This window comes from Saxophila tyrrhenica (assembly GCF_035928015.1).
Source record: "Saxophila tyrrhenica strain CCFEE 5935 chromosome Unknown scaffold_1, whole genome shotgun sequence".
NCBI classification, from domain to species: Eukaryota; Fungi; Ascomycota; class Dothideomycetes; order Mycosphaerellales; family Extremaceae; genus Saxophila; species Saxophila tyrrhenica.
In genome coordinates, this window is record NW_027041733.1 from 1,670,736 (window position 1) to 1,697,292 (window position 26,557).

At 54.5% G+C, this 26,557-nt stretch overlaps 7 protein-coding genes across 7 annotated transcripts; 4 read left to right on the top strand and 3 right to left on the bottom strand.

The window, feature by feature from the left end:
- Nucleotides 1-277: 277 nt before the first annotated feature.
- LTR77_000739 (uncharacterized protein) lies at nucleotides 278-1,861 on the top strand (the record flags this gene model as incomplete). Its single annotated transcript, XM_064798004.1, has 3 exons — nucleotides 278-369; nucleotides 419-433; nucleotides 490-1,861. 3 exons carry the CDS (start codon nucleotides 278-280, stop codon nucleotides 1,859-1,861), a joined length of 1,479 nt encoding a protein of 492 aa, XP_064664238.1.
- Nucleotides 1,862-1,882: 21 nt separating this feature from the next.
- On the bottom strand, nucleotides 1,883-4,525 carry LTR77_000740 (uncharacterized protein; the record flags this gene model as incomplete). Its single annotated transcript, XM_064798005.1, has 1 exon — nucleotides 1,883-4,525. One exon carries the CDS (start codon nucleotides 4,523-4,525, stop codon nucleotides 1,883-1,885), a length of 2,643 nt encoding a protein of 880 aa, XP_064664239.1.
- Nucleotides 4,526-5,077: 552 nt separating this feature from the next.
- LTR77_000741 (uncharacterized protein) lies at nucleotides 5,078-6,711 on the top strand (the record flags this gene model as incomplete). The annotated part of the gene is made up of 2 exons (XM_064798006.1): nucleotides 5,078-6,472; nucleotides 6,556-6,711. The coding sequence occupies 2 exons, from the start codon at nucleotides 5,078-5,080 to the stop codon at nucleotides 6,709-6,711; spliced, it is 1,551 nt and encodes a 516-aa protein (XP_064664240.1).
- Nucleotides 6,712-6,795: 84 nt separating this feature from the next.
- On the bottom strand, nucleotides 6,796-7,962 carry LTR77_000742 (uncharacterized protein; the record flags this gene model as incomplete). The annotated part of the gene is made up of 2 exons (XM_064798007.1): nucleotides 6,796-7,880; nucleotides 7,938-7,962. 2 exons carry the CDS (start codon nucleotides 7,960-7,962, stop codon nucleotides 6,796-6,798), a joined length of 1,110 nt encoding a protein of 369 aa, XP_064664241.1.
- Nucleotides 7,963-8,291: 329 nt separating this feature from the next.
- On the bottom strand, nucleotides 8,292-10,415 carry LTR77_000743 (uncharacterized protein; the record flags this gene model as incomplete). Its single annotated transcript, XM_064798008.1, has 1 exon — nucleotides 8,292-10,415. The coding sequence occupies one exon, from the start codon at nucleotides 10,413-10,415 to the stop codon at nucleotides 8,292-8,294; it is 2,124 nt and encodes a 707-aa protein (XP_064664242.1).
- A 350-nt stretch (nucleotides 10,416-10,765) lies between these two features.
- On the top strand, nucleotides 10,766-23,804 carry CSF1 (Macrophage colony-stimulating factor 1 receptor; the record flags this gene model as incomplete). Its single annotated transcript, XM_064798009.1, has 3 exons — nucleotides 10,766-20,508; nucleotides 21,231-21,960; nucleotides 22,011-23,804. The coding sequence occupies 3 exons, from the start codon at nucleotides 10,766-10,768 to the stop codon at nucleotides 23,802-23,804; spliced, it is 12,267 nt and encodes a 4,088-aa protein (XP_064664243.1).
- Nucleotides 23,805-24,936: 1,132 nt separating this feature from the next.
- On the top strand, nucleotides 24,937-26,466 carry LTR77_000745 (uncharacterized protein; the record flags this gene model as incomplete). The annotated part of the gene is made up of 3 exons (XM_064798010.1): nucleotides 24,937-25,054; nucleotides 25,103-25,629; nucleotides 25,723-26,466. The coding sequence occupies 3 exons, from the start codon at nucleotides 24,937-24,939 to the stop codon at nucleotides 26,464-26,466; spliced, it is 1,389 nt and encodes a 462-aa protein (XP_064664244.1).
- Between the last annotated feature and the right edge of the window lie 91 nt (nucleotides 26,467-26,557).

Sequence of the window (26,557 nt, forward strand, 5' to 3'; positions counted from 1 at the left end):
CTTCTATAACGTCACGAATGGTGAACAGACATCGTCAGTGATGGTTAGTTTCGTCGCCGAACGGAGATGGTATGCAGTCAAAACTCGACCATTAGGCTAAATGCTGGCTACTCCTTCGTCAGACGAACTTGTAGTGGAGCCCGCTATGGAGGAGGATAGCCATTGACAGGTAGTTCATCTGCCGGCCTGCTGATAAGTATACGCACAATTTCTTCGTCTACTTCTAAATTCAATCAGATTCTCCCATGTTGATTGGGATCTTTGTGATAACCCGAACATGGCAACAGGAATACTGAAGGTCGAAGGCGACAAGGTCGTCGGCAACGATGGCAAGCCCATCATATTGCGTGGTTCGGCCTTGGGAGGATGGTCAGTAGTCTCGTATCAAAACTAAGCAGCACCTGCTAACATATCGCAGGATGAATATGGAGAAGTATGACCCTCACCCCTCGGTATGGACGGCAACACGACTGACGATGGCTCCGTCAGCTTCATCACTGGCTACCCCGGCCACGAGTCTGAGCATCGAGCGTCAATGGCCAAAGTGCTCGGCCAGGACAAAGCAGACCATTTCTTCGACAAATTCCTGGAGTACTTCTTCACGGACCAGGACGCTGAGTTCTTCGCTTCCAATGGCCTGAACTGCCTCCGCCTACCCATGAACTACCGCCACTTCGAGGACGACATGAACCCACGCGTGCTTAAGCCTAACTGCTTCAAGCACGTCGACCGCGTCGTCGACCTTTGCGCCAAGCACAAAATCTACACCATCCTTGACCTGCACGCGCTCCCCGGTGGCCAGAACCCCGACTGGCACTCGGACAACACCACTAACCACCCAGCCTTCTGGGACCACAAAGACTTCCAAGACCGCGTCATCTGGCTCTGGCAGGAACTTGCCAAACGCTACAAAGACAACGCCTGGGTAGCCGGCTACAACCCCATCAACGAGCCCTGCGACCCCGTTCACTACCGGCTTCCAGCCTACTATGACCGCATCGAAAAGGAGATACGCAAAATCGACCCGGATCACATCCTCTGGCTGGACGGAAATACATTCTCCATGGAATGGCGCTACTTTGACCACATCCTGCCCAACTGCGTCTACGCCCTGCACGATTACACTATGATGGGCTTTCCAAAGGGCGACACGTTTAGAGGCACCGAGGAGCAGAAGTCTAAACTCGAAAGGCAGTTTCTACGGAAAGCGGAGTTCATGAATCAGCACAAGACACCTATCTGGAACGGCGAATTCGGGCCTGTGTACGCTAACCCGCGTCTCGACGCTGATCATGAGGAGATTAATGCGGCGAGGTATAAATGTCTTGACGAGCAATTGCGAATCTACGACAAATATAAGATCCACTGGTCCATCTGGTTGTACAAAGATGTCGGCGTCCAAGGAATGGTGCACTTGGACCCTGATAGCAAGTACATGAAGACCATCGCCCCGTTCCTCGAAAAGAAGCGCGCACTGCAGCTGGACGCCTGGGGCCGGTATCCTTCCAAGCAAGTCGAAGACCTAATCGACCCACTGGTCGAATGGATCGATAAGAGCGCTCCGACGTCTAAAGACCAGTACCCAACCCCATGGGCGACAGAGCGCCAGCTCACACGGATAGTCAATCAGCTGTGGGTATCGAAGTGTCTGAGCGATGAGTTCGCGGAGCAGTTCAAAGGCATGAGTATGGAGGATTTGGAGGAGTGTGCCAGGAGTTTCCACTTTGATAAGTGCTTGCAGAGACAAGGGTTGAACAAGGCGCTGGAGGCGCATGCGGAGGTGGAGTCGATTGATAAAGATTGGGTGAGGCCAAATATGGCGGGGGATGGAGAGGGTCAGGATAAGTTGGAGCTGGATTGAGAGGGTAGAGATTGAGTGATGCTATGTAGAGCTGTCGTTGAAGCGTAACCTCATCATCAGGATCTTCGTGGCTTCAGCGTCGTCCTCGTCAACGTCGGTGTTGGTGAAGCCTTTCCAAGGCTTCTCTACGTTCTCACGAAGGATGTCCTGGAATCTTGCCTGCGACTGCTGGAAAGTGCTCGTGTCGGGTTCAGCACCGTCTCGTGCGCTCTCAAAAGCAGACGCGCAGGCCAGGATGCTCGACAGGACGGCTTCTATAGCAATACGGATCTTCTCCTGCTTTCTCCGCAAGAACAGCCTACCTCTGATGCGTTCAAGACACTGTTCATGCAGCTGCCGAATGTCGTCAAGGCCGACCAAGGTGCTACTCTGGCCGCTCTTTGCATCGAGGGCCTGCTCGATGTCTCTCAGAGACCGGATGAATGCTCGCCAAGGTGTCTCGATGCCGACGTCCATAAGGTGTGACATCAGCACGGCCATCAGGTGGTGCGCCTCGTACACAAATCTGATTCTCGAGCTGTCGGCTAGAGCAGGCTTCTCTTTTGCTTGATTACGAGCGCCCGCACCTATCACCAGCCTCTCGCGCAGCTTTGTGGTCACATAAAGTACGCGAAGTAGTCGTAGGAGAAGCCGGAAGATACTGTCGTACGCTTGCATCGCGGTGGGAGTGAGAATTGCGTCCAGACACGACGGTGGCGCGTATTGCAAGCGGAGGAAGTCCAAGGCATGGATAGACTCCGCATCCATCACTTTCTCGATCTCTGCATCTGGTAGCTCTCGAACTGAGAAACTCAGACCGCCCGGCAGCTCGTTGATTCTGCCAGGCGTACGTGGCAGCACTCCCGGCGAGTAGGTTTCGGTCAAGACTCCCATCAGACTGAGTCGAAGTTCAGAGCTCGCCGGTGGCCAGCGTCTACCTCCTCTGCCGCCCAGACGAAGACCCATAATCTCTGCGGTGGGTATAGTGCCGCGCCTCCGCTCAGCCGACTGAGTATCGGTGCTGAAAAGTGCTTTCGCGAAGCGAGCAACAAAGTCGCCGTTGCCTAGCATGTGGTATTGACGCTGCAGCTCCAGGTGATTGCGGAGTTCCAAAGTCTTGAAAGTATGATTGAGCAGAGTTTGATTCATCAGCTTTTGGTGTGCGATTATTGCTGGTCGGATCTTGTCCAACAGATCAATCTCGACATCAAGCATCACTGATCCAGCTTGGTTGCCGACACCCACATCATGGTCAATACACCGGGAAACTGCATTCCGCTTTCCATTGGCCTCATCTTCCGCAAGCGTCAATGGCCTGGAAATGCGCGTATCTAGTGATGCTAAGAAGTGCTGCTGCTTCTCCTCATCCTCCCAAGCGAGGCTCTCGTACTGCCCTGCGGAGTGGTCCAGATTTCCTTCCCCTCCGTTCACGAACGAGACGTCAGGCCCACGTGCATCCCAAGTAGCTCGCGAAGAGGTAACCGCACCCGTAGCGTGGATGTCGTAACCAGGCATATGAAGGCGGAGCCCCTCAACGCCAGCTTTGGTGCCCTTGATCAGAGCACGGTCACTTTCCAAGATACAGGACGGTACTGTGTTAACCATGTCAACATATTGGTCAGCCTCCGGACCCTCGGGTTGTACGACGAGTTGTTGTCCCCCGTCAAGACCAAGTTCACCGCGTAACAATTCCAGCCATGGTGCACTGGTCCGAACAAGGACATGGCGCAGCACCGGTGCAGTCTTGCCGTCAGCAGTCACAGCTTCGTGAACATTGTCCGAAACAGCTGAGATGACATCTTCGTCACTCTTGCAATCCTGGACAGAGTCTTTCAGCTTGATCAGCGTGTCCAGCAAACGATATGAACCCTCGACCAGGCTTTGCAATTGCAAGATCGAGCAGAGTCCCCAGCGTGCTGCCAGCATGTTCTCCTCCACGGTGGCGAGTATGTCCGTGAGGCATCCTTTCAAAGCAACAAGAGCGGCAGCAGAAGTACTCTTGTATCCTCGAGTAGTAGCAAATCCCTCCAATGTCCGGTACATAGCGCCAAAGGTTGACAATCTCGCGATCAGGCTTGCTGAGGTCTGTTGGCTTAATCCAGCGATCGGGACATCGGGCAAGCTAGTAGTGAATGACTGCTTCTCTATGTTCCAGGTGAAGAAGATGGACGATCTGCCCAACACCAGATTGCAGAGCGCTCGCAGCACGACATCACGGGGCAGGACGCCTTGGGAGCTGGAACCATTCTTGGACTGTCGAATAGCCAAGTTGTAGGCGAGCGGTCCAGCTTCGGAGAGATGTCGTTGGCCTTGAGTCGTGTTCGTCTTCTTTTCGAAGGCTTCCCATGAGTACACCTGCCGTGGTTCAGGGATGTCTTCGAGACTATCAAATGCCCATATGTCGTATTCGTCGGACTGTGCTACTCCAGATGGCTCCAACGATAAGCTCGGCCATTCTTGTTCAATGTCCTCGGCATCCTCGCCATCGACAGGATTTGCATCGAGCAGGTCCGGCAGGTCGAGCTCATCGTTGAAGATATTGTTCGTATCCTCCTCCAACTGAAGCGCCTTCAGCTCTAGAGGAAGCTGGAAAATGGGGTTCGCATCATCTTGCGGGTTGAGACCTGACTGTTTCCAGACATCGGTCAACTCGAAAGGGTATCCAGCATCCAGCCTGTCGTCCATCGGAGAAGATCCATCGTGGTCTCGAGGTCTTGCTTGGAGATGCATCTGAACGCGTGAGGTTCGTGTTCTCGGGCTAAGCCCAATTCGGACACGGCCAAAAGATGTCTCTCACATCCTCCTCCTCCCATATGGATTGTAAGAATTTCAACTTCTTTGGCGAAATACAATAGCGAAGCTATGGCATATATGGACTATGGCCGCCGAATGTCGACAAACGCGTACTGTCGCCTCAGGACTACCCCTCAATTGCCGTCGGATCGCGTCTGATTGCACAGTAAGATACTACGCTCTCGACAAGGACAACATCCTCTTGCGTTTGTCGATGAAGACGTCAGCAGTGAACGGCTTCGCTCACTTCCATACTCGTATCCTAGGCGTACTTCAAGGTCACATGCAACCATGTTTCACTACCTTCCCTTTTCGGCCCAAAGGCGATCGGACCCAACTCTAATATCAGCCCCCGCCTTGCTGTATGAGAAGGATGGTCAGGTCTCTATATCTTGCCTCGATTGAAAAAAGGCAACCAACACAAACGACTCTACACTCGAAGCCATGTCGATGAGAATCTTCCAAGCTTTTGCCTACCTGCTCATCCTGTGGATTCTGGCGTCAATCGTGTCGCACATCATATCACCACTGAGGACGATCCCTGGACCTTTCGCCGCCCGGTTCACCAAACTCTGGTTCTTTTATCGAGTATGGCAGGGCAAATTTCATGAAGACAATATCGCCTTGCATCGCAAGTATGGTGCAGTCGTCCGCTATGCTCCTCGACATTACAGCTTCAATACGGCAGAGGCTGTCAAGGCCATCTATCTAACTAAAGGGAGAGAGCTGGATAAGTCAAGCTGGTACTCGGCATGGAACGCACCTGGCATCAACAGCCTCTTCACTGAGCCTAGTGTAAAGGCGCATGCTCAGCTACGACGGAAGTTTCAGTCAACGTACTCAATATCTAGCTTGGTCACGTACGAAGAATTTGCCGACCACTGCATCGGTCTGATGAAAGAGAAGTTGAATGCCGTCGCAAGATCGCATGGACAGGCAGATATGGCTACCTGGTTCCTGTGCTATGCTGCAGACACTGTAGCGATGATCAGCTATTCTAAGCGGATGGGTTTTCTTGACCGGGGCGAAGATGTTGATGACTTCTTTAAGATCCTGCGCGGCAATATGTTCTACAACACGACTATGGGCGTCTACTCTGCTCTGCATCCGATTGTGTACAAGATCAGGGCGTGGCTTGCTAAGTTGAAAGTAATGCCAGAGACTCCCAGGATGTCAATCGGTGGCTTCACCACGAGACTGGTGTCAGAGAAGCGGAAGCAGCGCGAAGGAAAGGAGAAGCATCAAGCGCAGCTGACAGATGAAGACGGCGTCGCTGCGCCGAAGGACTTCCTGTCCAAGTTCCTGGAGTTCAACGAGCAAGACCCGAGCAGGTTCACTGAGCGCGATATTCAGGTCGGGCTAATGGCGAATGTGATTGCAGGGGCGGACACGACTGCTGCAGCTCTGTCTGCGATACTATACTGCCTGCTCCGGCACAGTACTGTCTTGGCAAAGCTGCGTTCTGAGATTGATGGTCGTCTCAGTGAAGGCGAGCTCTCCAGTCCACCCTCTTTCAAAGAGGTTCAACAGATGCCCTACCTACACGCTGTCATCCAGGAGTCACAGCGCCTCTACCCACAGGGCGCCCTACCTCTGCAGCGCGTAGTACCTGAAGGAGGCTTGGACATCTCTGGTCACTCATTCCCTGCTGGCACTGTAGTTGGAGTGAACTCCTGGGTGCTCCACCTCAACACAGACATATTCGGGGAGGACGCTGCGCTCTTCCGGCCAGAGCGGTGGCTTGACTCAGACAGGGAGCAAGTCGCATATATGAATCGGCACTTCATGACCTTTGGCCTCGGAAGTCGGGCGTGTATAGGAAAGCATGTTTCGATGCTGGTAAGCACTTCTCGAAACCCCCTTCTTTCTTTCCTGAAGCTCTGCTGTTGTGAAGTGTTGCTGACATGCTGTTCTCGTCGCAGGAGATGTCCAAACTCGTGCCAGAGCTGGTGCGGTCCTTTGACTTCGGGCTCGAAGAGGATAAAATTGAGCATTACGGAGCATCTTGGGAGTGGATAGCTTACTGGCTAATGAGGCCTACATCGCTTCCTGTCCAGATTCGCAGAAGACAGGTGTAGTTGTGTAACTATCTTGGTTCAAACGGCTCATGGGTATACGAGGATATAGAAAAGACCAAATGCCGTGGCTAGACGGCGCCACCATCAGGCAGAATACGCCGGCAGCTTAGCATCGCCGCCAACAGCACCCTGGCCGCCTTCACCAGCCAGTCGTTCGAACGCTTCCGATCGGATCTTCTGAAGCTCAATGCGTGAGTCCTCCAACTGCTGCAACGCTGTCTTCTCCAGCCGTTGAGCATCCTGCACCCTCCCCTTCTGCTCCTTTATGATACTCTGCAGATGGTTCATCGCCTGCTGCATTTGCATCGCCGAGTTTCGAATCCGATCATGCTGCGCAAAGTCGGAGAAGATGTTGTCGAACATGATGTCTCCGAGCACATGTCCATGGTCTATCGCCACCTCCCCAAGCGGCGGGATGGCGGGTTGGGCTCGCGCTGCATCAGCCATGGCCTGTTTGCACCAGTTGTAGTTCATCTGCGCTTTGGACAGCGCATCGCGTTCCATGAGGTCGAACAGCGCACCGCCTCCGAAGCGATCGAAGTTCGAAGCTTGCAGCGAATCGTGCATGTTGTTCACCGCCTGACCGAGACGTCCTCTCGCTTGCTCCAATGTCTGTGCAGCCTGCTTGTCACGCCCAGCCTGCTGCTGGCACTGCTGGTAGTAGTCCCGGTTCCGAGACAGCGCTTGTTCTAGCTCGTCTTCGCCAGGTACTTCTGGTGTCGGTCCGCCGAAGATGTTCTGATACAGCTGGTCAAGCTCGCGCTGCGCCTCGTCATGTTTCGCTGAGTCGGACTCCAAGCTCTTCTTCTCCTTCTCTGCCTCTTCGAGCGCACGTCCGAGCTCTTCGCGCCGCTCTTGTGCCTCTCGTTCTTGTTGCCAGGCCTCCAAGAACTCCCTCTCTTCCTTGTCTTGTTTGGCGCTGAACTTCTCCTGTCCTTTGTGCCCTTGAAGCTTCGAAGCATAGCGTCTCATGACACTGTCTCTGACCTTAACATGTTCCTTCCGCTCCTTCTCGGTCGAAGCATGGAGGCGATTGATCGTTTTGTCGGTTTCGGTGATTTGTGACTTGAGATCTGATATGTAGGAAGTGTTCTGCTTGAGAGCTGGAGCAGCGTAGTCGGATTCTGTGAGTACCGCGAGGAGTTCGTGGTTCCTGCCGGCCGCTTCGCCTATACCAACGTGCGGTTAGTGAAGACGCGGAGACCAGTAGGAGATACATCAGTTACCTAGCTTTTGTCGGAGCTGAGACATTGTCCGTGGTATTGTTAAACGGTTGAAGGAAACAAAAGGAGGATTGAACGGAAAGGCAGGGATGCAGACTGGTTTAATACCTACTTAGAAAGAGCCATAGCCGTCACCGAAGGCGATCATATCAACATAGCCTCGTTTTCGGGTTCACAGGAAGGCACATGGCAAAATGTACGTTAGAACGGATTCCGCCAAGAGTGGCTTGGAACCTTGTTGCAACGAGGCCGTCAACCATTCACTGCAGGTTTCTACCGCCGCGGCCATTGAGTCCTGCCTCAACCGGCTGTTACTCTGGAAATGTACTCCGCGACAGGACCATGCACACCAGGATGCTACGAATACCGGTCCAGGTCCTCTTCCGTGACATCGTAGGCAGCTTCCGCTCCGAGTATCTCAGGCGACGGTGGCTCCGGTGATCCGGACATCATGGCATGGTCGTGGTTTGTGTTGTTGCTGCCGTTAGCAACACCTGCCGTGCCTTCGGGCTTGTACCATGAGAGCTCAACTTTGCCGAGATGTGGTAGCCCCGAGCGTGCGACTACATCCATGAACGTCTCACCTTCGTAGCGCTGGTTGAAAGCTACCAAAGCAGTGTCGTCGCGCTCAGGATGCTTTGAAAGCGTTGCTGTATCGAGGCTGCTGAACAAGAGGTATTGACGGATGGCCTCTTCGTGACTGCTGTAAGTGCCGTTGGCGAACGTCACAGCGACAGTTTTCGGCCGATTGTCCAGTCGCATGACTGCTCCACCGCCGCCTCGAGCACCACCGCGAGCACCACCACGCGCCCACCAACCTCCGCCAAGATGACCACGGAAGCTGCCTCGACCTCTTCCCCTGCCTCGAGATCCGCCTCTGCCGCGATCGGTTGGGTAGCCACCGAAGCCATTTGAATCCGCGAGATCTGGTTTGATTCCGAGGCTTTCGGCTTCCGCCTCGAGCTGTGCCAGTTGCGCCTTGAGCGCTTTCGCCTGTGCGTTTTCTTCGTTTGTTTCAGTCCCAGTCGTAGCGGGTGTCGGCTTGCCCGCCTTCTTTGCAAGCAGTGCTTCCATCTTCCTCCGCTCGGCTTCCATTTCCGCCAGCTTTGTACTCACGTCTTCTCTTTTCTTTGCTGCCTCCTCTTTTTGCTTCTTCGCCTCGTCATATTTGCGCTGCGCTTCCTCTTGGGCCTTGGCAAACTGTTCAATGTCGATCTGCTCATCCTGACCCATGTCCACGTCCTCAGCCAGGGTATGACCACTCATATTCCCGTTCAGTAGATCCTTGTGCTTCTCATGGCGGTACCAGTAGACCTTGACGAAGCGATTGCCGAAGATCGCGTTCGGGCTGTTGTAGGCGGCCTGAGCCTCGTCATGGTCCTCAAAGCTAATGATGGCGAGCTTGTCGCGTGAGTGCATCTCGATTTCATGGATATTGCCAAACTGCGCAAAGAAATTTCGCACACTCTGCTCGTCACACTTATTGTCCGGTATCTCTTCCACTACAAGCTTGGTAGCAAACGTATCGCGAGATGGTCCGAGGCGGGAGAAGTCCGACCGCTTTCCGCCACCTCTCCAATTGCTTGCGCCCCGGCCACGACCTCTGCCCCGACCTGCATTATGCTCCCTTTGCGTGATGTCGTGCTGACCGACCCTGGTTGGCTCAGAATTCAGCATAGCAGCGTGCCTCGGGTCATATTCTTGGTTGTATGGGATGAACAAGCGATCTTCACCGTGCTCATAAGGGCAGTTCGTGCCATTGGAGCAAGCGCCCACGTTGTCGTAATCCCAACAGCGAACCTTCTGGGCATGGGCTCCAGGAAGACTGCCATTCGGAGGCAGTGGACCATTTGGAATTCCCGCGAAGAAGCTCATCGCCTGCTGCATGAACATCGCCGCCATTGGATCGTTTGGATCCAGCGGTGGCAAACCGGGGGCCATGGCCGGTGGCGGCAGCATAGTCTGTGGCAGGCCGTATGAATGTGAAGGGGGTTGCGATTGCAGCTGTCGTCCACCACGCTGATCTCGACCTCTCCCACCGCGCCTCGCCTGCTTAAACGGTCTGTCCCCTCCTCTCTCAAATGCTTGCGCGGGACCATAGGCATAGCTTTGTTGGTCGTAATCTGCATCCGGCCTGTGAGTTCGCTTTCTTGACTCGTTTGACTGTCGGTTTGTTTCCGCGCTCGTGTGCTTGATAGGCTGATAAGGTGGTGCTGATTGGTTTGGTGCAGGGCGGTCCGGGTCGTAGGATCCCGTCGATATGGCGTGGAACAGTTCCTGAACGAACGGATCCGTGCCATCAAGAAGGAAATCCCTAAGGTTATCAGCGCAATTCTTCCTCGCCACCGGCTCCGGCTCGTCTGTCTTCACTAAGGCCAACACATAATCCGCCAGCACGTCTGAATCGGCGTCGCTGATGTTCTCGAGCTTCTTAATCACCCATGTCTTGAGGGTTTCCGTGGCCGCGTCGTCGAGAAGCATGTTGGGCTGTCGCCCCCGGCGAAGTGGTTGTCCAGAGCCTAGGTGGAAGTCTCCGGTGCAGCGTGCTGTGTACTATCTCAGGTCTTGGTCGTGAGTTGGGTTGTGTCAGGTGTGTCGTTTGCAGCAGAAGAGGTCGCGCTTCACGTTCACATGAACGCGATCTCAAAGTCTTGGCGGTCTCTCCCGCGGCGAGCTCCATGCGGGCCATACCTTGGCGACCTCATCTCAAGGTCGCCCTTTCGCAACGACGATTCCACGAGAGCCTGGAGGACACATTGCGGAGGCGCATCGCGGATGATAGACGAGCAACATGAAGAGCAGTGGCACTAGCACCTCGAGGCGTAGGGAGAATGGACGGCGACTCGAGCCAGCTGGCCGTGCAGCCTCTTGTCGCGGCCGGCTCCTTCAATTGGGTCTTCCTGGTTGAGATACTGGTCTGCGGCATCTTGGGACTCTTCTTCCTGTTCTACTTCAACCGGCTGTTCGCTACTCTTATCGCCTACTGCATTCGAGCGTGGACATGGCACAAATACCGGGCTTACATCGACATAACCGCTCTGCAGATCAGCTTGCTTGGAGGGCGGATTTTCTTCAAGAGCATCCGCTATCATGCTCATAATGTCACGGTACTGGTCTACGAAGGTCATATCACCTGGAGATATTGGTTGCGGCTGGTGCAAAAGGCGGAAGCGTTCGAGGCGGAGGGCCTGAGCAAGACATCCAAGGATCCTTCTGTTGAAAAGGACGATGATAGCAGCAGCGGGAAGGAGAAGGACAAGTCGCGGAGTCGAAGTGTGGGCAAAGAAGAAAGGGCGGGTGGCAAAATGAAAAAGGAATTGCCCTGCCGAATATCTGTCAAGGTAGCTGGGGTGGAAGCATTCGTGTACAATCGCAGTCCACTGTATGACATGATAGTGGAGCAGACTCGAAAGAAGGCTCCTCAACCACCAAGCTCTTCAGGGAGCGACGAAAAGCGAGCTGGACACAACACTTCTTCATCCTCCGGAGACAGTCGGAAGGGCCAGACTGCGTCGTTTGGGTTTGGTCCAGAGAAGACGAACACACAGGACACCACTGGCATGGCCTCTGTCGAGCAGACATATAGCCAATCGAATCAGAAGATGCCAGAGCTACCGGCTTTCTTGCGCATGTTCCCGATCAAGATCGAGTGTAGAAAGGCTGCAGCCGCCGTGGGGAACGAACACACTACCAGTATAGTCGTCGCGAAACTCGATAAAGCCGTAGGGACAATCGACGCTGGCCACGCTGGCCCGCTCGACCTCTACAAGCTGCTTTTCAACTTTGATCTTGAGAACATCAACGCGACGATGAAGCCAAATCGCGACTTCAAACAGTTGCAACGCGATGCTGCCAGGCGGATCCTGAGCGACAAAGAGGCCGATCCCACGCCCAACGAATCCAGCCACGCTTTGTTCTTACGTTCGCTCCGGAAGAGGTGGCATACTCTGACCAACGTTTTCCCGAACAGCAATAGCGTCAACGGCTCCTTGCGCGCAGCATCCATGGTTTCTAAAGTCGACGGCACTAACACGCTACGGGATGAGCTTCCTGGGCAAACGGAATGGCATGGCTTGGCTCGCTACCTGGAGGACGAGAAACAAGATGAACACGACGAGTGGAAAGACGTTGAATATGGCAAAGCATCAACATTGGCAGACATCGAAAAGCTCAACTTTCGCTTCTACTTCGATATGCCTGGTCAGGTCCAAAACAACGTTACTGATGGTAGTAGCTCGGCCTATCTCGACGACATGAACGGCTCCAAACCACCAGACTACGGCATGGATTTTCTCGTCCATGGTGGCGTTGTCACATACGGTCCATGGACTGACCGCCAAAGGTTGAATCTGCAGCAGATCTTCTTTCCTGCTTCGTACGTCGACTCCACGCCGACTGAAACTTTGAAGCCCGGCGAGACGCGGAATTGGTCACTCTTCAAGATCTTTGTCCTGGTGGAAAAAGACGTCACCCTGCGCATCCCATCCAGAGAGTCATCCAAAGATACAAAATGGCAAGGCCGTGCGGCTAAAAGTAAACACGCTGACGGGCAGGATGGAGGCACCACAAAGCGGAAAGGCAGACACGGTCGGCCACACCGGCACGCACGGCGGCGCAAAGGCAAGCAAGGTACAGCTGGGAGTGATGCGAGACCATATGCCTGGCTTGACATAACAGTCAAAACGGACTCCACCATCAATTACACAATGGACATGTTTGCACGCACCACTGGCTATGTCAACAAGCTCAATTGCGACATTAAAGGCACTGAGATCACGTCCAGCGTCAACCATGGTCTGCTTTGGCGGACTGGAGCTGTCTCCTTGGGCGCCGATCTGTCACAGCCGACTTCGTGGAATTCGTTACGAAAGTGGCCGTTCGACATCACCATCGATGACATGGAGCTGTTCATTCTCCGTGATCATATGTTTTTGATCATCGACCTTGTCAACGACTGGTCGTCTGGGCCGCCAGGTGACTTCTTTACATTCGTGCCGTACATCTACAGTCTCCGGATGCTGTTCCGTAACTTCATCATCTACCTCAACGTCAACGACTCGAACATCGTCAACGACTCTGCAGACCTAGACAAGAACGATTTCTTGACGCTGGAGGGCCGCTTAGAATCCACGCTGGACATCAGCATGGACAAGTATCGTCCGGTCCGCAACATGATCACATTCGACGTCCTTGCCACAGATATGCGCATGAGGATGATCAACCCGACGCGAAGTACATTCGCCCCCTTCGTCAAGGACAAAGTGGTGGCTGAGCTGCCAAAGCTGACTCTGAGCGGCTCGTACAGTGGTCATCTCGAGGAGCGGCATGGGCTGACAGATACCTTGCGCTTCGACATCGTTGGTTCTGGTCTGACGCTTAAAGCCTACGGATTTTTGGTACGCCAGCTCATCAATGTCAAGGAGAACTACTTCGGCGACTACATGCATTTCAAGACCCTTGAAGAGTTCCAGAGTGCCGATGATGACCTTGCTGTCGCCAATCTCAAGACATCAAGTCTACCAAAACCAACGTCAACCAATGAACTGGACGTCATGCTTTGCATCATCGCTGAAGATGCCACTGTGCTTTTCCCAACCAACATCTACTCCTGCGACGACTTTGTGCGGATAGAGTTGCCAGTGGCCAATCTCGATTTACGGATTATCAGCTACTACCTCGACATGGGCCTACAGCTTTCACCTTTGACGTTCTTGTCGGGCAGCATGTCCCAGGACGATTCCTCCGGCGATTCTGCATCCAGTACGCAGATGTTTGTCAAGCATGTTGACCTAGATGGCCACCGCGCTTTTGGGCTACCTCCCGACGAGCCCGCCTACGTGAATCAGTGGAACATTGACGTTGGGTCCATCACGGGCGAGTTCTCAAGCTCCTTCATCCACGACTTGGCTATGGCGAGCAGAGCTTTCGTCTACGGCTTCCAAGATGGCGACAACGCTTTGCCCCTGCCTTCGCCGAGCGTGTTCTTTGACTCCACATTCGTCCAAGTACGGACAGACATCGTGCGAATATGGTTCCACATCGGCAAGGATGCATTACTGCTTTCTCTTGACCCGGTGGACGTAGTGACGAACGACTGGGCTGGTGAAACATTCTCTCAAAGAGTCAGTGTACTGGCGCCAAACGTCACTCTTGCTTGCGTGGACGCGAGAAGTGCTGCTCGCAGTCGGGCCCGCGACACGCCAGGTCACAGCGGCAAGGCTACTGTACGAACGTACGCCTTCTTACAGACTGGCGTTGCTGTTAATGTTGTAATGCGGAAGCTTCACTTCGAAGAAGAGAGAAGAAAGCAACAAGCCCATATCCGCGAGCATGATCTGAGGACACATCGAGCCTCGTTTTTGCAGCGGCGATCAACTCAGTTCGTTGATGCGGACCACGAAGACCCTGAGTACTACCCACCTGCGATGCCGTATCCTATGCTGCCATTGCCACTCAATCAATCTGGGGGCTTGCAGTCCAGGCCTGCATCTCTTCGATCGGTTCAACATGCAAAGCAGATCAACCCAAAGCAATCGTCTTCGTCGTTGTCTGCCTCTGTCAAAGCTGCACCCGTCCCCAAGAACCCGAGGCTGCAGGAAATAGAACAAGACGATCTACTTGCGACACCGTCGTTCCGAAGCGTGCGAAGCAGTAGTCGGGCATCATCGGCAGATTCCAACAGAGGTCGCCATAGACCTTCCGCAGATCGAGGCAAAGCTCGCAACGCATTTGCACGTTCTACCATGGCATTCTCCAGCTCGTTTGCCGAGCCATACTTCCCGCTCGAGTTAGTCCAGCCAGACGAGGCAAACGTTCCTGACTTCAGTCCGATAGCAGGGGATGATGAAACAGATTCTGACGCATCATCGTTATCATCCGGCACCATCGATGAGCCTGATCTCGATGAAGATGCTGCTCAGACTTCGGTATTGATCTCAGTCGCACCCGGCATAAGAGCATATTTTGAGCCGAGAGTTGTGGTCACTGGCACGAAGCTGATTCGTAAGGTGCTTCCAAAGCATCCTGAGGAGGTTATGGATGCTTTTCAAATGGATGTTCTTGCAGCTATCACTGGAGTGCAGCAGCAACGTCACGGCTCTAACTCGACCTTGGAGATCAAAGTTGACCTTCCTGCAGCGCAATTGAGAGCTGCCAACCCTGCTTCAAATGGCTCGGAAGATGACCGTCTCGACCTGTCCATTCGGTCAGTGGATGTCCTTGTTCGAACAAGGGACCTCCCCAACGGGAGCGGTCCTAACGAGACAATTGCTGTTCACTCCACAATGGGCAACGTCGATGCCACACTCGGTACGAAAACACAACTCGCTGCCGACAATGCTCCTGCAGCATTTAGCATCAGCGACGCTCTGGTTTGGTTGGCTATCGGATCATCGCAGTCCATCAATGCATCTGTCAGTGAGACTGCACTAAGAATTTCTGGCGAGCAAGCGGCGTACTTGACAGACTTTGTGCTTCGACTGCTGCCAGTCATAGAGGAGCTTCAGCCGAAGGTGCTGGAACCATTGGAGATTGGTCGCCAGCGCCTGCTTCTGCTCATACGGACGTTGATCGAGCACAGCGAGGAAAGTGGAGACCCACCGTTCATGTCGCGGATGACTTACATACTGCGAGCTTTTCAGGAGCACTTCCGCAACCAGGATTCCTGGAAGATTATGATGAGACTCAGGAACATCTTGCACAATCTGCCTCCTGAAGTGCGAAAGAGTCTGATAGAGAGGAGCACCTCTCTAGTGCCAGAGCAAAACTTCGATGCACCTGTCAAGGAGCTGGAAGAATGGGCATCTTGGCGGAACTGGGATGTACCCAACGTTCACCAGACAGTTGCGTTCCAACAGTTGCTCGAGACTGGCGATGCCATGAGTACGCAGCCTGCGGAAAGCAAGCCTCTCATCCTAGCTGTGAGGTCTGAACACCTTCGAATTGCTGTCACGGCCGAGAAGTTCTCCAACGAGATTGTGTTGGAGGAGACCACTCTGGGACTAAGTCAGATTCCGCCGACAGCGCCTACTGGACTGATGCTCCTGGACGAGAATACAAGGACGAAGACCGAGCTTCAATTGCACACAGGCTCCATTGCGCTCTCGGCCAATTGGAGTGTGTTCAACATCGTCGAACGAATATTGCCTCTTGTGGAAAAGCTGCAAGCACTATCGCATCGATTGTCCAAGCCAAAGCGTTCGCCTCCGGATGGCCACTTGGAGTATGGCCTCACTCGACATGTCTTCCATGTTGTCGTGTCGACAGATAACGGCAGCATTGTCCTAGAGACGATCAATCTGCGCCACCTTTCTCGAGCCGACCGAATGAAGTTGTCAGTGATCGGGACAACCGAAGCAGAAGAGCCCTATGGACCATGTGCTAGTGCACTCATTCACGCCGAAGCTGCAATCACTGAACTTCGTGGGCCTAAGCGTCGCTTGTGGCACACGAATCTGGAGTCCCCGAGCATCTACCTTGACCACCTGCAACCGCGAGCTGATGCCTCAGTCCCGCCCTCTGTGACCGTTGCCATCAGCTACAGTACTCTGGATCTGGCTGTACAGGAGCCGATACCTGGTCTCCTACACATTGTCGGCTCCGTCATCAAAGATGAGGCTTCGAAAATCATGAAGCTGGTGGATAGCGCACAGTCGTCAACTGTCCCGCAGGAGAAGACGCCACCATCTAAGGCGCGTTCAAAAGCTCCTCCCAAGATCCACTTCGCTCTTCTCGCGGGACAGCTGCGGCTTCAACTCTCCTTGCTCCAAGTACTAAGTTACCAACTTCAAGGTACCGCAGCCAGTGTCCGGGTTGCCCCAAACCTGGACCGAGACAGAGCATGGGCGATCGATTACGATGTCGGCAGACAGACGCATTGCTTCATCAACTCAAGCTCGAACGAGACTCATGAGCAGAACATTCTGGACATCCCACCGATTAATGGCCACGTCGGGCTAGAATTGGAGCCAGCGGTGACCTCGTTGTCGGTTGCAACAAGCATGGACAGGGTGGAGATCGACGCTTCTGCTATTCAAGGTGTGGTTGCGGTCATGAACAGGCCAGAGGTCCAGGATGTGGTTGCAGGTATCAGACACAGCATTGGAGACATCCAAAGAGACGTGGAAAAGTTGAAGCCTCAGTCTCCGCCTGTTGAGTCTCAAGTCACTCGTGGCCGCCCACTGGTTGCTTTCGATGTTCGCTTTGCTCTCCTTGGTGTAAGGGTGGCAACCAAAACACCGCAAGGCCACAACACCGCCTCCGCCGGAATAGAGCTCGGCATTGGTCCCGTCTACGTCAGCGCTTCGAATCGGGACAACTTCGATCAAAACCAGTCCCTGCTGCCAGAGGTTCGTGCGCAGATTCGTGACATTGGAGCAAAGCTGCACAAGTACGTCGACGGCAGACAGCAATCGTGCGGCAATCTGGAATTCGGCATCACCCTTCATTTCACTTCTCACCTTGATGCAGACGACAAGGTGGCGAGAGAACTAAAGATACAGAGCCGTGGCTTCGAGGTCAACGTGTATCCGGACACTGCTTCCACAGCTGTAGATGTGATCAACCACCTTCAAGACAAGATCAAGGACCTAGACCTTTCCCATGAGATGGACTACTTACGTCGCATTCGCGACTCAAGGCGACATACTGTCATCCAGAAGATGAGCAACAAGGAGGAATCCACCAGCGAAGAGGAGGCCGCTTTCTCTGCAACCGACTTGCTCTCGGTGTCTACATCCGTCGAGCTTACGGGTATACGTGTCGCATGGATTGTTCCTACAGCATATGCTGGTGGAGGACAGCGGCAAGTCTCCGATCTAGTCCTAAGCCTCGAACGCATTGAGTTCACCACTCGCGGCGGCCACGAAGCCAAGCTGTCCATCCAGGATATGCAGCTCCAGCTTGCAAAGAAAGATGCCGCCTTGGTGAGGCGTTCTTGGAACTCTGCCCTGCTATCCGAAGTCAGCTTTAGTGTGGCTTACTGGTCAGTTGGCAAGAACCGAAGCATAGCCTTCAAAGCTGCAGGCAAACCGCTCGAGATCCGATTAGAATCGAAGTTCATTGTGGAAGCCGATGCTGTTCAAAAGTCGATCCACGATGCTGTTGAGAAGTTCAAGCTGGGTACCGCGACATGGAAGACCCGGGCCGCCTCGATTGGAAAGCCACGGGCAGAGATGTTCGACACGAAACTTCTGTCCTCTCTTCTGATGGAGGCTGATTTTGCGGGCGCTATTGTGTACGTTCAAGGTACTGGTCCTCGTGACAGAAGTCTCTCTCTTCTCGCAGCTTCGTCCCAGCAACAAGGGTCTCATCATGGACGCTACGGACAGTTTGCGGCAGATGGAGCTCAGATGCAGACGACACTCAAAGCTCCTGGCATTGCTATGAAGCTCGAATACCACGCAAAGATCGAAGGACAACAGCCTACCGTCAATGGTGAGATACAGATCGAGGCATCGAACAACATGCTGCTGCCAAACGTCGTCCCGCTGATACTCGAGATATCGAACGGCGTGAAAGAAGTCATGCAGACGCAGGATGGTGCAGCTACACCCAAGCAAGAGCCTGCAGCAGATCACAAAGCTTCCCAGCATTTCTTCGAGGACGAGTCCATCGTCACCGCCGATCCTGCGGCCATCTTCGGGAAGACCAAGGTCGATATTGGACTTCGCATTTGTCGACAAGAGTTTGGGCTCACTTGCCAGCCTATCGCACGAGTCGATGCCAAGGCACAAATGGAAGACCTCTACATCACGATGAATACTATCGACTCGGATGAGCACGGTCGCTTCTTCGCAATCTCGGCAGTGGTCACAAAGCTAAGCACTCAAGTCAAGCATGTGTACTCTCGGGAGCCGACTTTCAGCTTCGACATGGACGCAATCAACTTGTCAGTCCTCAACAGCAAGCACCTCAGCGGAACAAGTGGCATTTCGGCCATCCTGAAGATCAACCCAACCAGCACTTTCATCAACGGGAAGCAACTACAGGATCTCCTGCTGTTCCGTGAGATTTGGCTACCGCCTGAGATTCGGGCAGCGCAGTCCTCGTCTCCGCCGCCACAACAGTCTCCTGGCCGACAAGAAGACTTCTTCGCGCAGAAGTACCAGAGTGTCGCTGCTGCTGCTGCTTTCCCGTGGAATGCCACAGTCTCTATTGCAGAGCTTGCAGTCAACCTTGATCTCGGCCAGAGCATCGGCAAGCAGTCTTTCACCATCACCGACCTTTGGGCTTCCCAGGCGAAGTCGTCCAATTGGGAGCAAAACCTCTGCATTGGCATGGAGGAGATGGCAATGAACGGCTCCGGCAGGATGAGCGGCTTCATACGTCTCAACAAGCTCGGAATACGCACCACGATCAAATGGCCCCAGGATGTTGCGCAACAGCATCGCCGTACTCCGCTTATCCAAGCATCGGCTGGGTTCCAGCGACTTCGCGCAAAGGCTGCGTTTGACTATCAGGCTTTCGCGTTTGGCGACATTGAAGGCTTCGACTTCTTGATGTACAATGTGCACCAGACCCATGGTGAAGCAAAGGACAGGCTTGTTGCAGTCCTTGACTGCGAAAAGGCATACGTCTTCTGTACCTCAACCAGTCCAGCACAAGCCCTGGGGTTATATCAGGCTTTCGATCGGCTCATACAGGAGAAGCAGCAAGCCTTTGTTCAGTCTTTGAAGGACATTGAGAAGCACCTGCGCCGTGAGAGCACCATTGTGCCAACCAGGTTCGGACCACGGATACCTGATTCACCCATTATCCGGCGAGACAAGAAAGATGCCATCGCCCTCCATACAGATGTGGTCTTGACTATGGGCACCATCAGCTTCGGCGTCTTCCCAAGCACCTTTTTCGACAGCCAGATACTCAAGCTCGAAGCCAACAACATCCAGGCTCGCTTCGCCGTGGGCGTGGAGAAGGGCAAGATCCAGGGCGGTCTTGGAATGACTCTCGGGCAACTACAGGTCGCGCTCGCCTCCGTCAAACGCCCTTCGGCAGTTCCACGAGCGCTGGACATCTCGGTCGATGACGTTGTCAGCAGTGCTGTAAATGCGAAGGGAGGCACGATCCTGAGAGTACCCAAGGTCGTCGCATCGATGCAGACCTGGCAAGACACCAACAGCAACAACGTCGACTACATCTTCAAGAGTCTATTCGAGGGCAAGATCGACGTCGGCTGGAACCTGTCACGCATCGACTTTATCAAGAACATGTGGGTGGCCCACTCTCGCTCCCTGGCTGCTCGCCTGGGTAAAGCTCTGCCAGAGTCTGCCGTCAAGATCACCGCCGGCCCGGTCGAAGAAGGCGACAAACAAAAGTCCGGCGACACAGCCGCCGCCCAGGAGAAGATCACGGCCGAGGTCAACCTGCCCATGTCGAAGTACGAGTACCACGCGCTCGAGCCGGCTATCATTGAGACACCGCAGCTGCGGGATATGGGGGAAGCGACACCGCCGCTCGAATGGATTGGTTTGAACAGGGACAGACTGCCGAATGTGACTCATCAGATCATTATTGTCAGCTTGTTGGAGGTGGCGAAGGAGGTTGAGGATGCTTATGAGAGGATTTTGGGGTCGTCGTGAGGGACGTCTATGGTGTTCTATTGGGGTCTGTTGATAGCGTTCTAGCATGGCGTTTGATTGGGGGGTGTAGATATCGTACAGGTTGTAATCAATTCAGATATGCCCGTTATCTCCGTATGGTGTCGATGATGTTGGAGGCGAGGAAGTGACACCAAACCAACATATCCAATTTTGATAGAACAGTGCCGGGGGTATCGGTCGCAGACACAAGGTGTTCAACAGTCCAATCTGTGTTGGAGTCATACGTGACTCTGGTAGGGAGTAGACCCGGTGTCTGCATGTGCTGCCGCCGTCGAATTTAAGCGGAAACGTGCTAGCGGCTCGCACGGACCGCCACTTCCCCCACCACCGGGCAGGTGTGATTTTCTTCGAGTGCCGCATCCACACCCTTCCTTCTTCACCGCTCCGACAACTTACAAGCCTTCGACAGGTTAGTGAAGCACGCAAGCGAGCAGACAAGGAAGACTACTCACACACACGACAGGCAGACAAGCACAACAGGTCATCGAGTGCCACCGAGCACCTGAAGCGGGGCACCCAACAAGACAGACGAAGCAAAAAAACTTTCTCCAAGGACATAAGCATCAAATACCGCCAAGATGGTGCAGTAAGTCATCCCACAAGAGCAAGAGAAGAGCAGTGGATAGTCTGTCTCGAACGGATAGAGTCGACGACAACATTGTATCGAGACAAGAGGCTGATGCGATGCGCTCAACAGATTCACGGTCGAGGAGCTCCGTGACCTCATGGACAACCCGAAGAACATTCGGAACATGTCCGTGATCGCTCACGTCGACCACGGCAAGTCCACCCTCACCGATTCCCTCGTGCAGCGCGCCGGTATCATTTCCGCCAAGAACGCCGGTACAGCTCGATTCACGGACACCCGCGCAGACGAGCAGGAACGAGGTGTGACCATCAAGTCGACGGCCATCTCGCTGTACGGCTCGCTCTTTGATCCTGAGGACTTGAAGGACATCCCAGTCAAGACCGAGAAGAACGACTTCCTGGTGAACTTGATCGACTCGCCCGGCCACGTTGACTTCTCCTCCGAGGTCACCGCTGCCCTCCGTGTCACCGACGGTGCGCTCGTCGTTGTCGACACCATCGAAGGTGTGTGCGTGCAGACCGAGACTGTGCTCCGTCAGGCTCTCGGTGAGCGCATCAAGCCAGTCGTCGTCATCAACAAGGTCGACCGTGCGCTCCTCGAACTCCAGCTCTCGAAGGAAGATCTGTTCCAGAACTTCTCTCGTGTCATCGAGTCCGTCAACGTCGTCATCGCCACCTACTACGACAAGGCACTCGGAGATGTCCAGGTGCAGCCCGACAAGGGCACCATCGCTTTCGGCTCCGGTCTCCACGGCTGGGCTTTCACTGTCCGCCAATTCGCCGCCAAGTACTCGAAGAAGTTTGGTGTGGACAAGAACAAGATGATGGAGAGGCTTTGGGTGAGTACATACCGCAAGTGATCGCAAACCAGTACTAACCTTTTCAACAGGGTGACAGCTTCTTCAACCCAAAGACCAAGAAGTGGACCAAGGTGGGCACACACGAGGGCCAGACCCTGGAGCGTGCCTTCAACCAGTTCTGCTTGGACCCCATCTTCAGGATCTTCGACACGATCATGAACGACAAGAAGAAGGAGATCCCAACTCTCCTCGAGAAGCTTGAGATCAAGCTGGCCACGGACGAGAAGGAGCTTGAGGGCAAGCCACTGCTCAAGGTGGTCATGCGCAAGTTCCTGCCGGCCGCTGACGCGCTCATGGAGATGATGATTCTGCATTTGCCATCCCCAGCCACCGCCCAGAAGTACCGTATGGAGACACTCTACGAAGGACCTCACGACGACGAGTCTGCCATCGGTATCCGGGACTGCGACCCCAAGGGCCCGCTCATGCTTTACGTCTCGAAGATGGTCCCGACTTCCGACAAGGGCCGCTTCTACGCCTTCGGTCGTGTGTTCTCCGGTACCGCTCGCTCTGGTCTCAAGGTCCGCATTCAGGGCCCCAACTACATCCCGGGCAAGAAGGAGGACCTGTTCGTCAAGTCTATCCAGCGTACCATTCTCATGATGGGCAAGTACACCGAGCCCATCGAGGACGTCCCAGCTGGCAACATTCTTGGTCTTGTCGGCATCGACCAGTTCTTGCTCAAGTCTGGTACCCTCACCACTTCCGAAACTTCGCACAACCTGAAGGTGATGAAGTTCTCCGTCTCTCCTGTCGTGCAGCGGTCCGTCGAAGTCAAGAACGCCAACGATCTTCCCAAGCTCGTCGAAGGTCTCAAGCGTCTGTCCAAGTCCGACCCTTGCGTGCTCACCATGATCAACGAGTCCGGCGAGCACATTGTCGCTGGTGCTGGTGAGCTCCATCTCGAAATCTGCTTGAAGGATCTCGAGGAGGACCACGCTGGTGTGCCACTCAGAATCTCCGACCCCGTGGTGCAGTACCGTGAGACCGTCGGTGGCGACTCCCGGATCATTGCGCTCTCCAAGTCGCCCAACAAGCACAACCGTCTGTACATCTCCGCCACGCCTTTGGCTGAGGAGGTGTCCAAGGACATCGAGGCAGGCAAGATCGGCCCACGTGACGACTTCAAGGCGCGCGCCCGTATCCTCGCTGACGACCACGGCTGGGATGTCACCGATGCACGTAAGATCTGGTGTTTCGGTCCCGACACCAACGGCGCCAACTTGCTCGTCGACCAGACCAAGGCCGTGCAGTACCTCAACGAAATCAAGGACTCCGTCGTCTCTGGTTTCCAGTGGGCCACCAAGGAAGGTCCAGTCGCCGAGGAGCCGATGCGCAGCTGTCGCTTTAACATCATGGATGTCACGCTCCACGCCGACGCCATTCACCGTGGTGGTGGTCAGATCATCCCGACTGCCCGCCGGGTGCTCTACGCCGCTACCCTGCTCGCAGACCCAGGTCTCCTTGAGCCCGTCTTCTTGGTCGAAATCCAGGTGCCCGAGCAGGCCATGGGCGGCATCTACGGTGTGCTCACCCGCCGGAGAGGTCACGTCTTCGAGGAGGCCCAGCGCCCCGGCACTCCTCTGTTCAACGTCAAGGCCTACCTGCCCGTCAAGGAGTCGTTCGGCTTCAACGCAGATCTCCGCTCCAACACGTCCGGCCAGGCCTTCCCGCAGTCCGTGTTCGACCACTGGCAGATCCTGCCCGGTGGCTCGCCGCTCGACAGGACCACCCTGCCCGGTCAAGTCGTCGAGGAGATGCGCAAGAGGAAGGGTATCAAGGTCGAGGTGCCAGGCTACGAGAACTACTACGACAAGTTGTAAGCGGTTTCGCACCTGACTGTGGAGAGGTGTATGGGGACGGTTCAGCGAGCATTCACGGCGCTTGCTTCGGCTTTGCTCAAGTCATAGATCGTTCCTGCGATAGACTCACAAAAGCTCGACTTATGGTTGTGATGATGAGAATACTTGCATGATGAGGATGATGGAAATGGGGGCCTGTCAATCATGAGAATGTTTCTTTTGTTCCGAACACGAGGTGTTTGCATTGTGGATTGATAGTGCTTCAGGTAGTTCAACTGAATGATTCACCGACGACCGATGTGTCTCTTCTACTTGACGTTGAATGCGTATTCAAGCGTAGCCCGTGTCGCCCCCCGGTCACGGTTCATCGGGTAGCGACAGAAAACAGACTTTTAAGCCGCACGTCTCGGAGTGAACCCTGTGCAACGTCCCAGATGGAAGCACAGGCACAAATCTCCTCCCCCTCTACTGTCTCGCTTATCTGTCGGTTGCTACATGGACTGGAAATGTCTCGGCTTGATGCGAGATAGATAGCGGAGATGAAAGAAAACAGGGAAAGCGGCAGGGCAGGGCGTTCTTGGGAGGCGCTAGTGTATGACGCCCGCGGTGCTTTGCGACTCGCGAGGGCTGGATGCATCTCTGCATGTGGGTGGAGGTAACTGTAGCCCAGGCGGGAGGGTGTTGGAGATACGAGGGAGGGAGGGGCATGGTGGCTGTTTGTGTTGAGTGACTTGGAGGAGTAGAGCATGGTGGTTCTTGTTGTTCAGACTTCACTCCTCGAGATCAGCAGCACTCGCTCCTGCCTTGTTCGTTATCTAAGGCTTTAGCGTTCACGTGCTTCGAGCGGTCTGGAGCTGGCTTGTGACAATCTCTCGGACTCTGTCTTCGGCGGTGTTTGAACATCTCGGCGGGAGCTTTGCGTTTGCTTGGGCGGTTCTTGAGGGTCTTCGGTGAATAAGGTATGGCTGAGATGATGTCCTTCGAACGAGTGCATTGCTGACGACCGGCGTGCCTTCCTAGCAGAAGTGTTGAGAGACTGCTGTTTCGCGCTTTCTTGCTCAAAACTTCACATCACCTCCCTCGATTTGACCTCGCAAGGCCGCATTCTCGGCGACGTGCAACCAACTGTTCCGCCACCACTTCGACTGCCACAATGTTACGCTTATTGTTCACTGCCCTGGCTCTGGCCTGCCACACTCTGGCCATCTCACCGATTCACGTGAAAGGCTCCAAGCTGTTCACGGAAGGAGGCTCTCAATTCTTCGTCAAAGGTGAAGCCCGCACCCTCTTGTCTGGAGCTTATGCTAACCTCTGTCCAGGCATCGCATACCAATTAGTTGAGGACGACCCACTGGTGAACACCGAGCAGTGCAAACTCGACGCTGCCCTGATGCAGGAACTGGGCGCCAACTCCATCCGGGTGTATCACGTGGAGCCCAATGCCGACCACGACGGGTGCATGAGAGCCTTTGCGGACGCCGGCATCTACGCCTGGATCGACCTGGACACCTTCGACACGTACATCTACTTCGACGGCAACCCTCCTCGCTGGACTCAGACCATGTACAAGGCTTACCAGAAGGTCATGGACGCCTTCCACACCTACGACAACGTTGCTGGCTTCTTTGTCGGCAACGAGATGCTCACCGTCGGCGCAGACAGCACTGCCGCAGCGTACGTTAAGGCCGCCGCGAGGGATATGAAGGCCTACAGGAAGAAGATGGGGTATCGGGAGATTCCTGTGGGCTACTCAGCCGCCGACATTGCTGATCTGCGTCCCAACTTGCAAAACTACATGGCTTGTGGTTCCGATTCCACTGAGGCATTGGATTTCTACAGCTTGAATGTGAGTACTGACCCCACCGCTGTTCAGAATCTGCGCTCTCGGCACGGGTACTCCCTAGTACTGCATCTTCGGCCATGCTGATATCACAACCAGGCGTACGAATGGTGTGGTGAGACCACGTACGAGGAATCAGGATATAACATGCTCCAGGAGAACGCCAGCGACTACAACATCCCTATCTTCTTCTCCGAGACCGGCTGCAACACGCCGTCACCTCGGACATTCGACGACCAGACCGCAATCTTCGGTGATGAGATGGCCGACACTTGGTCTGGCTCAATCATCTACGAGTGGATTGAAGAGGCCAACAACTACGGCCTGATCTCCTACGCCGCTCCTCAAGACCCTACTGCGACCGCCTCGAATGTCGTCGACGGCTTCGTCCGGGCCGGAACTCCAACCCCCATCTCTCCTGACTTCGAGAACCTTTCGAACCACTGGGCGACTCTCAACCCGACTGGCGTCTCGGAGAACGCCTACAAGCCTTCCGCATCCCCACCACCGTGTCCGACCTTCACCTCTGGGATGTGGGAAGTGAATGGTGACGCGCCTCTGCCCACGATCGGTGCCAAAGCTGCTACCTTCACGTCCGATCTGACCTCCTCAAATCCGACGAAGGCGTCACCACAGACGACGGCGAAGTCTGATGTGGCTTCGGCCTCAGCTGCGTCATCATCATCCACCAGCAGTGCGGCGGCGCCTACGAAGGCGTTTCCCTTGTCTTTGAAGAGGCAGGTGGTGATCTTTAACGGCGAGAAACCGGAGAGTCCCAAGTCCAAGCTGTTTGACGTGGGCATGATGGCGCTCACCATGGTGATTGCCGCAGTGGTTCTGTAAGCTGCGGACTCGTCGTTGTGCGAATCACATGAGCTTCTGATGAAACATTGTTTGCTAAACTTGCGATCGGCAGGGGCGGGCTAGGGTGGTT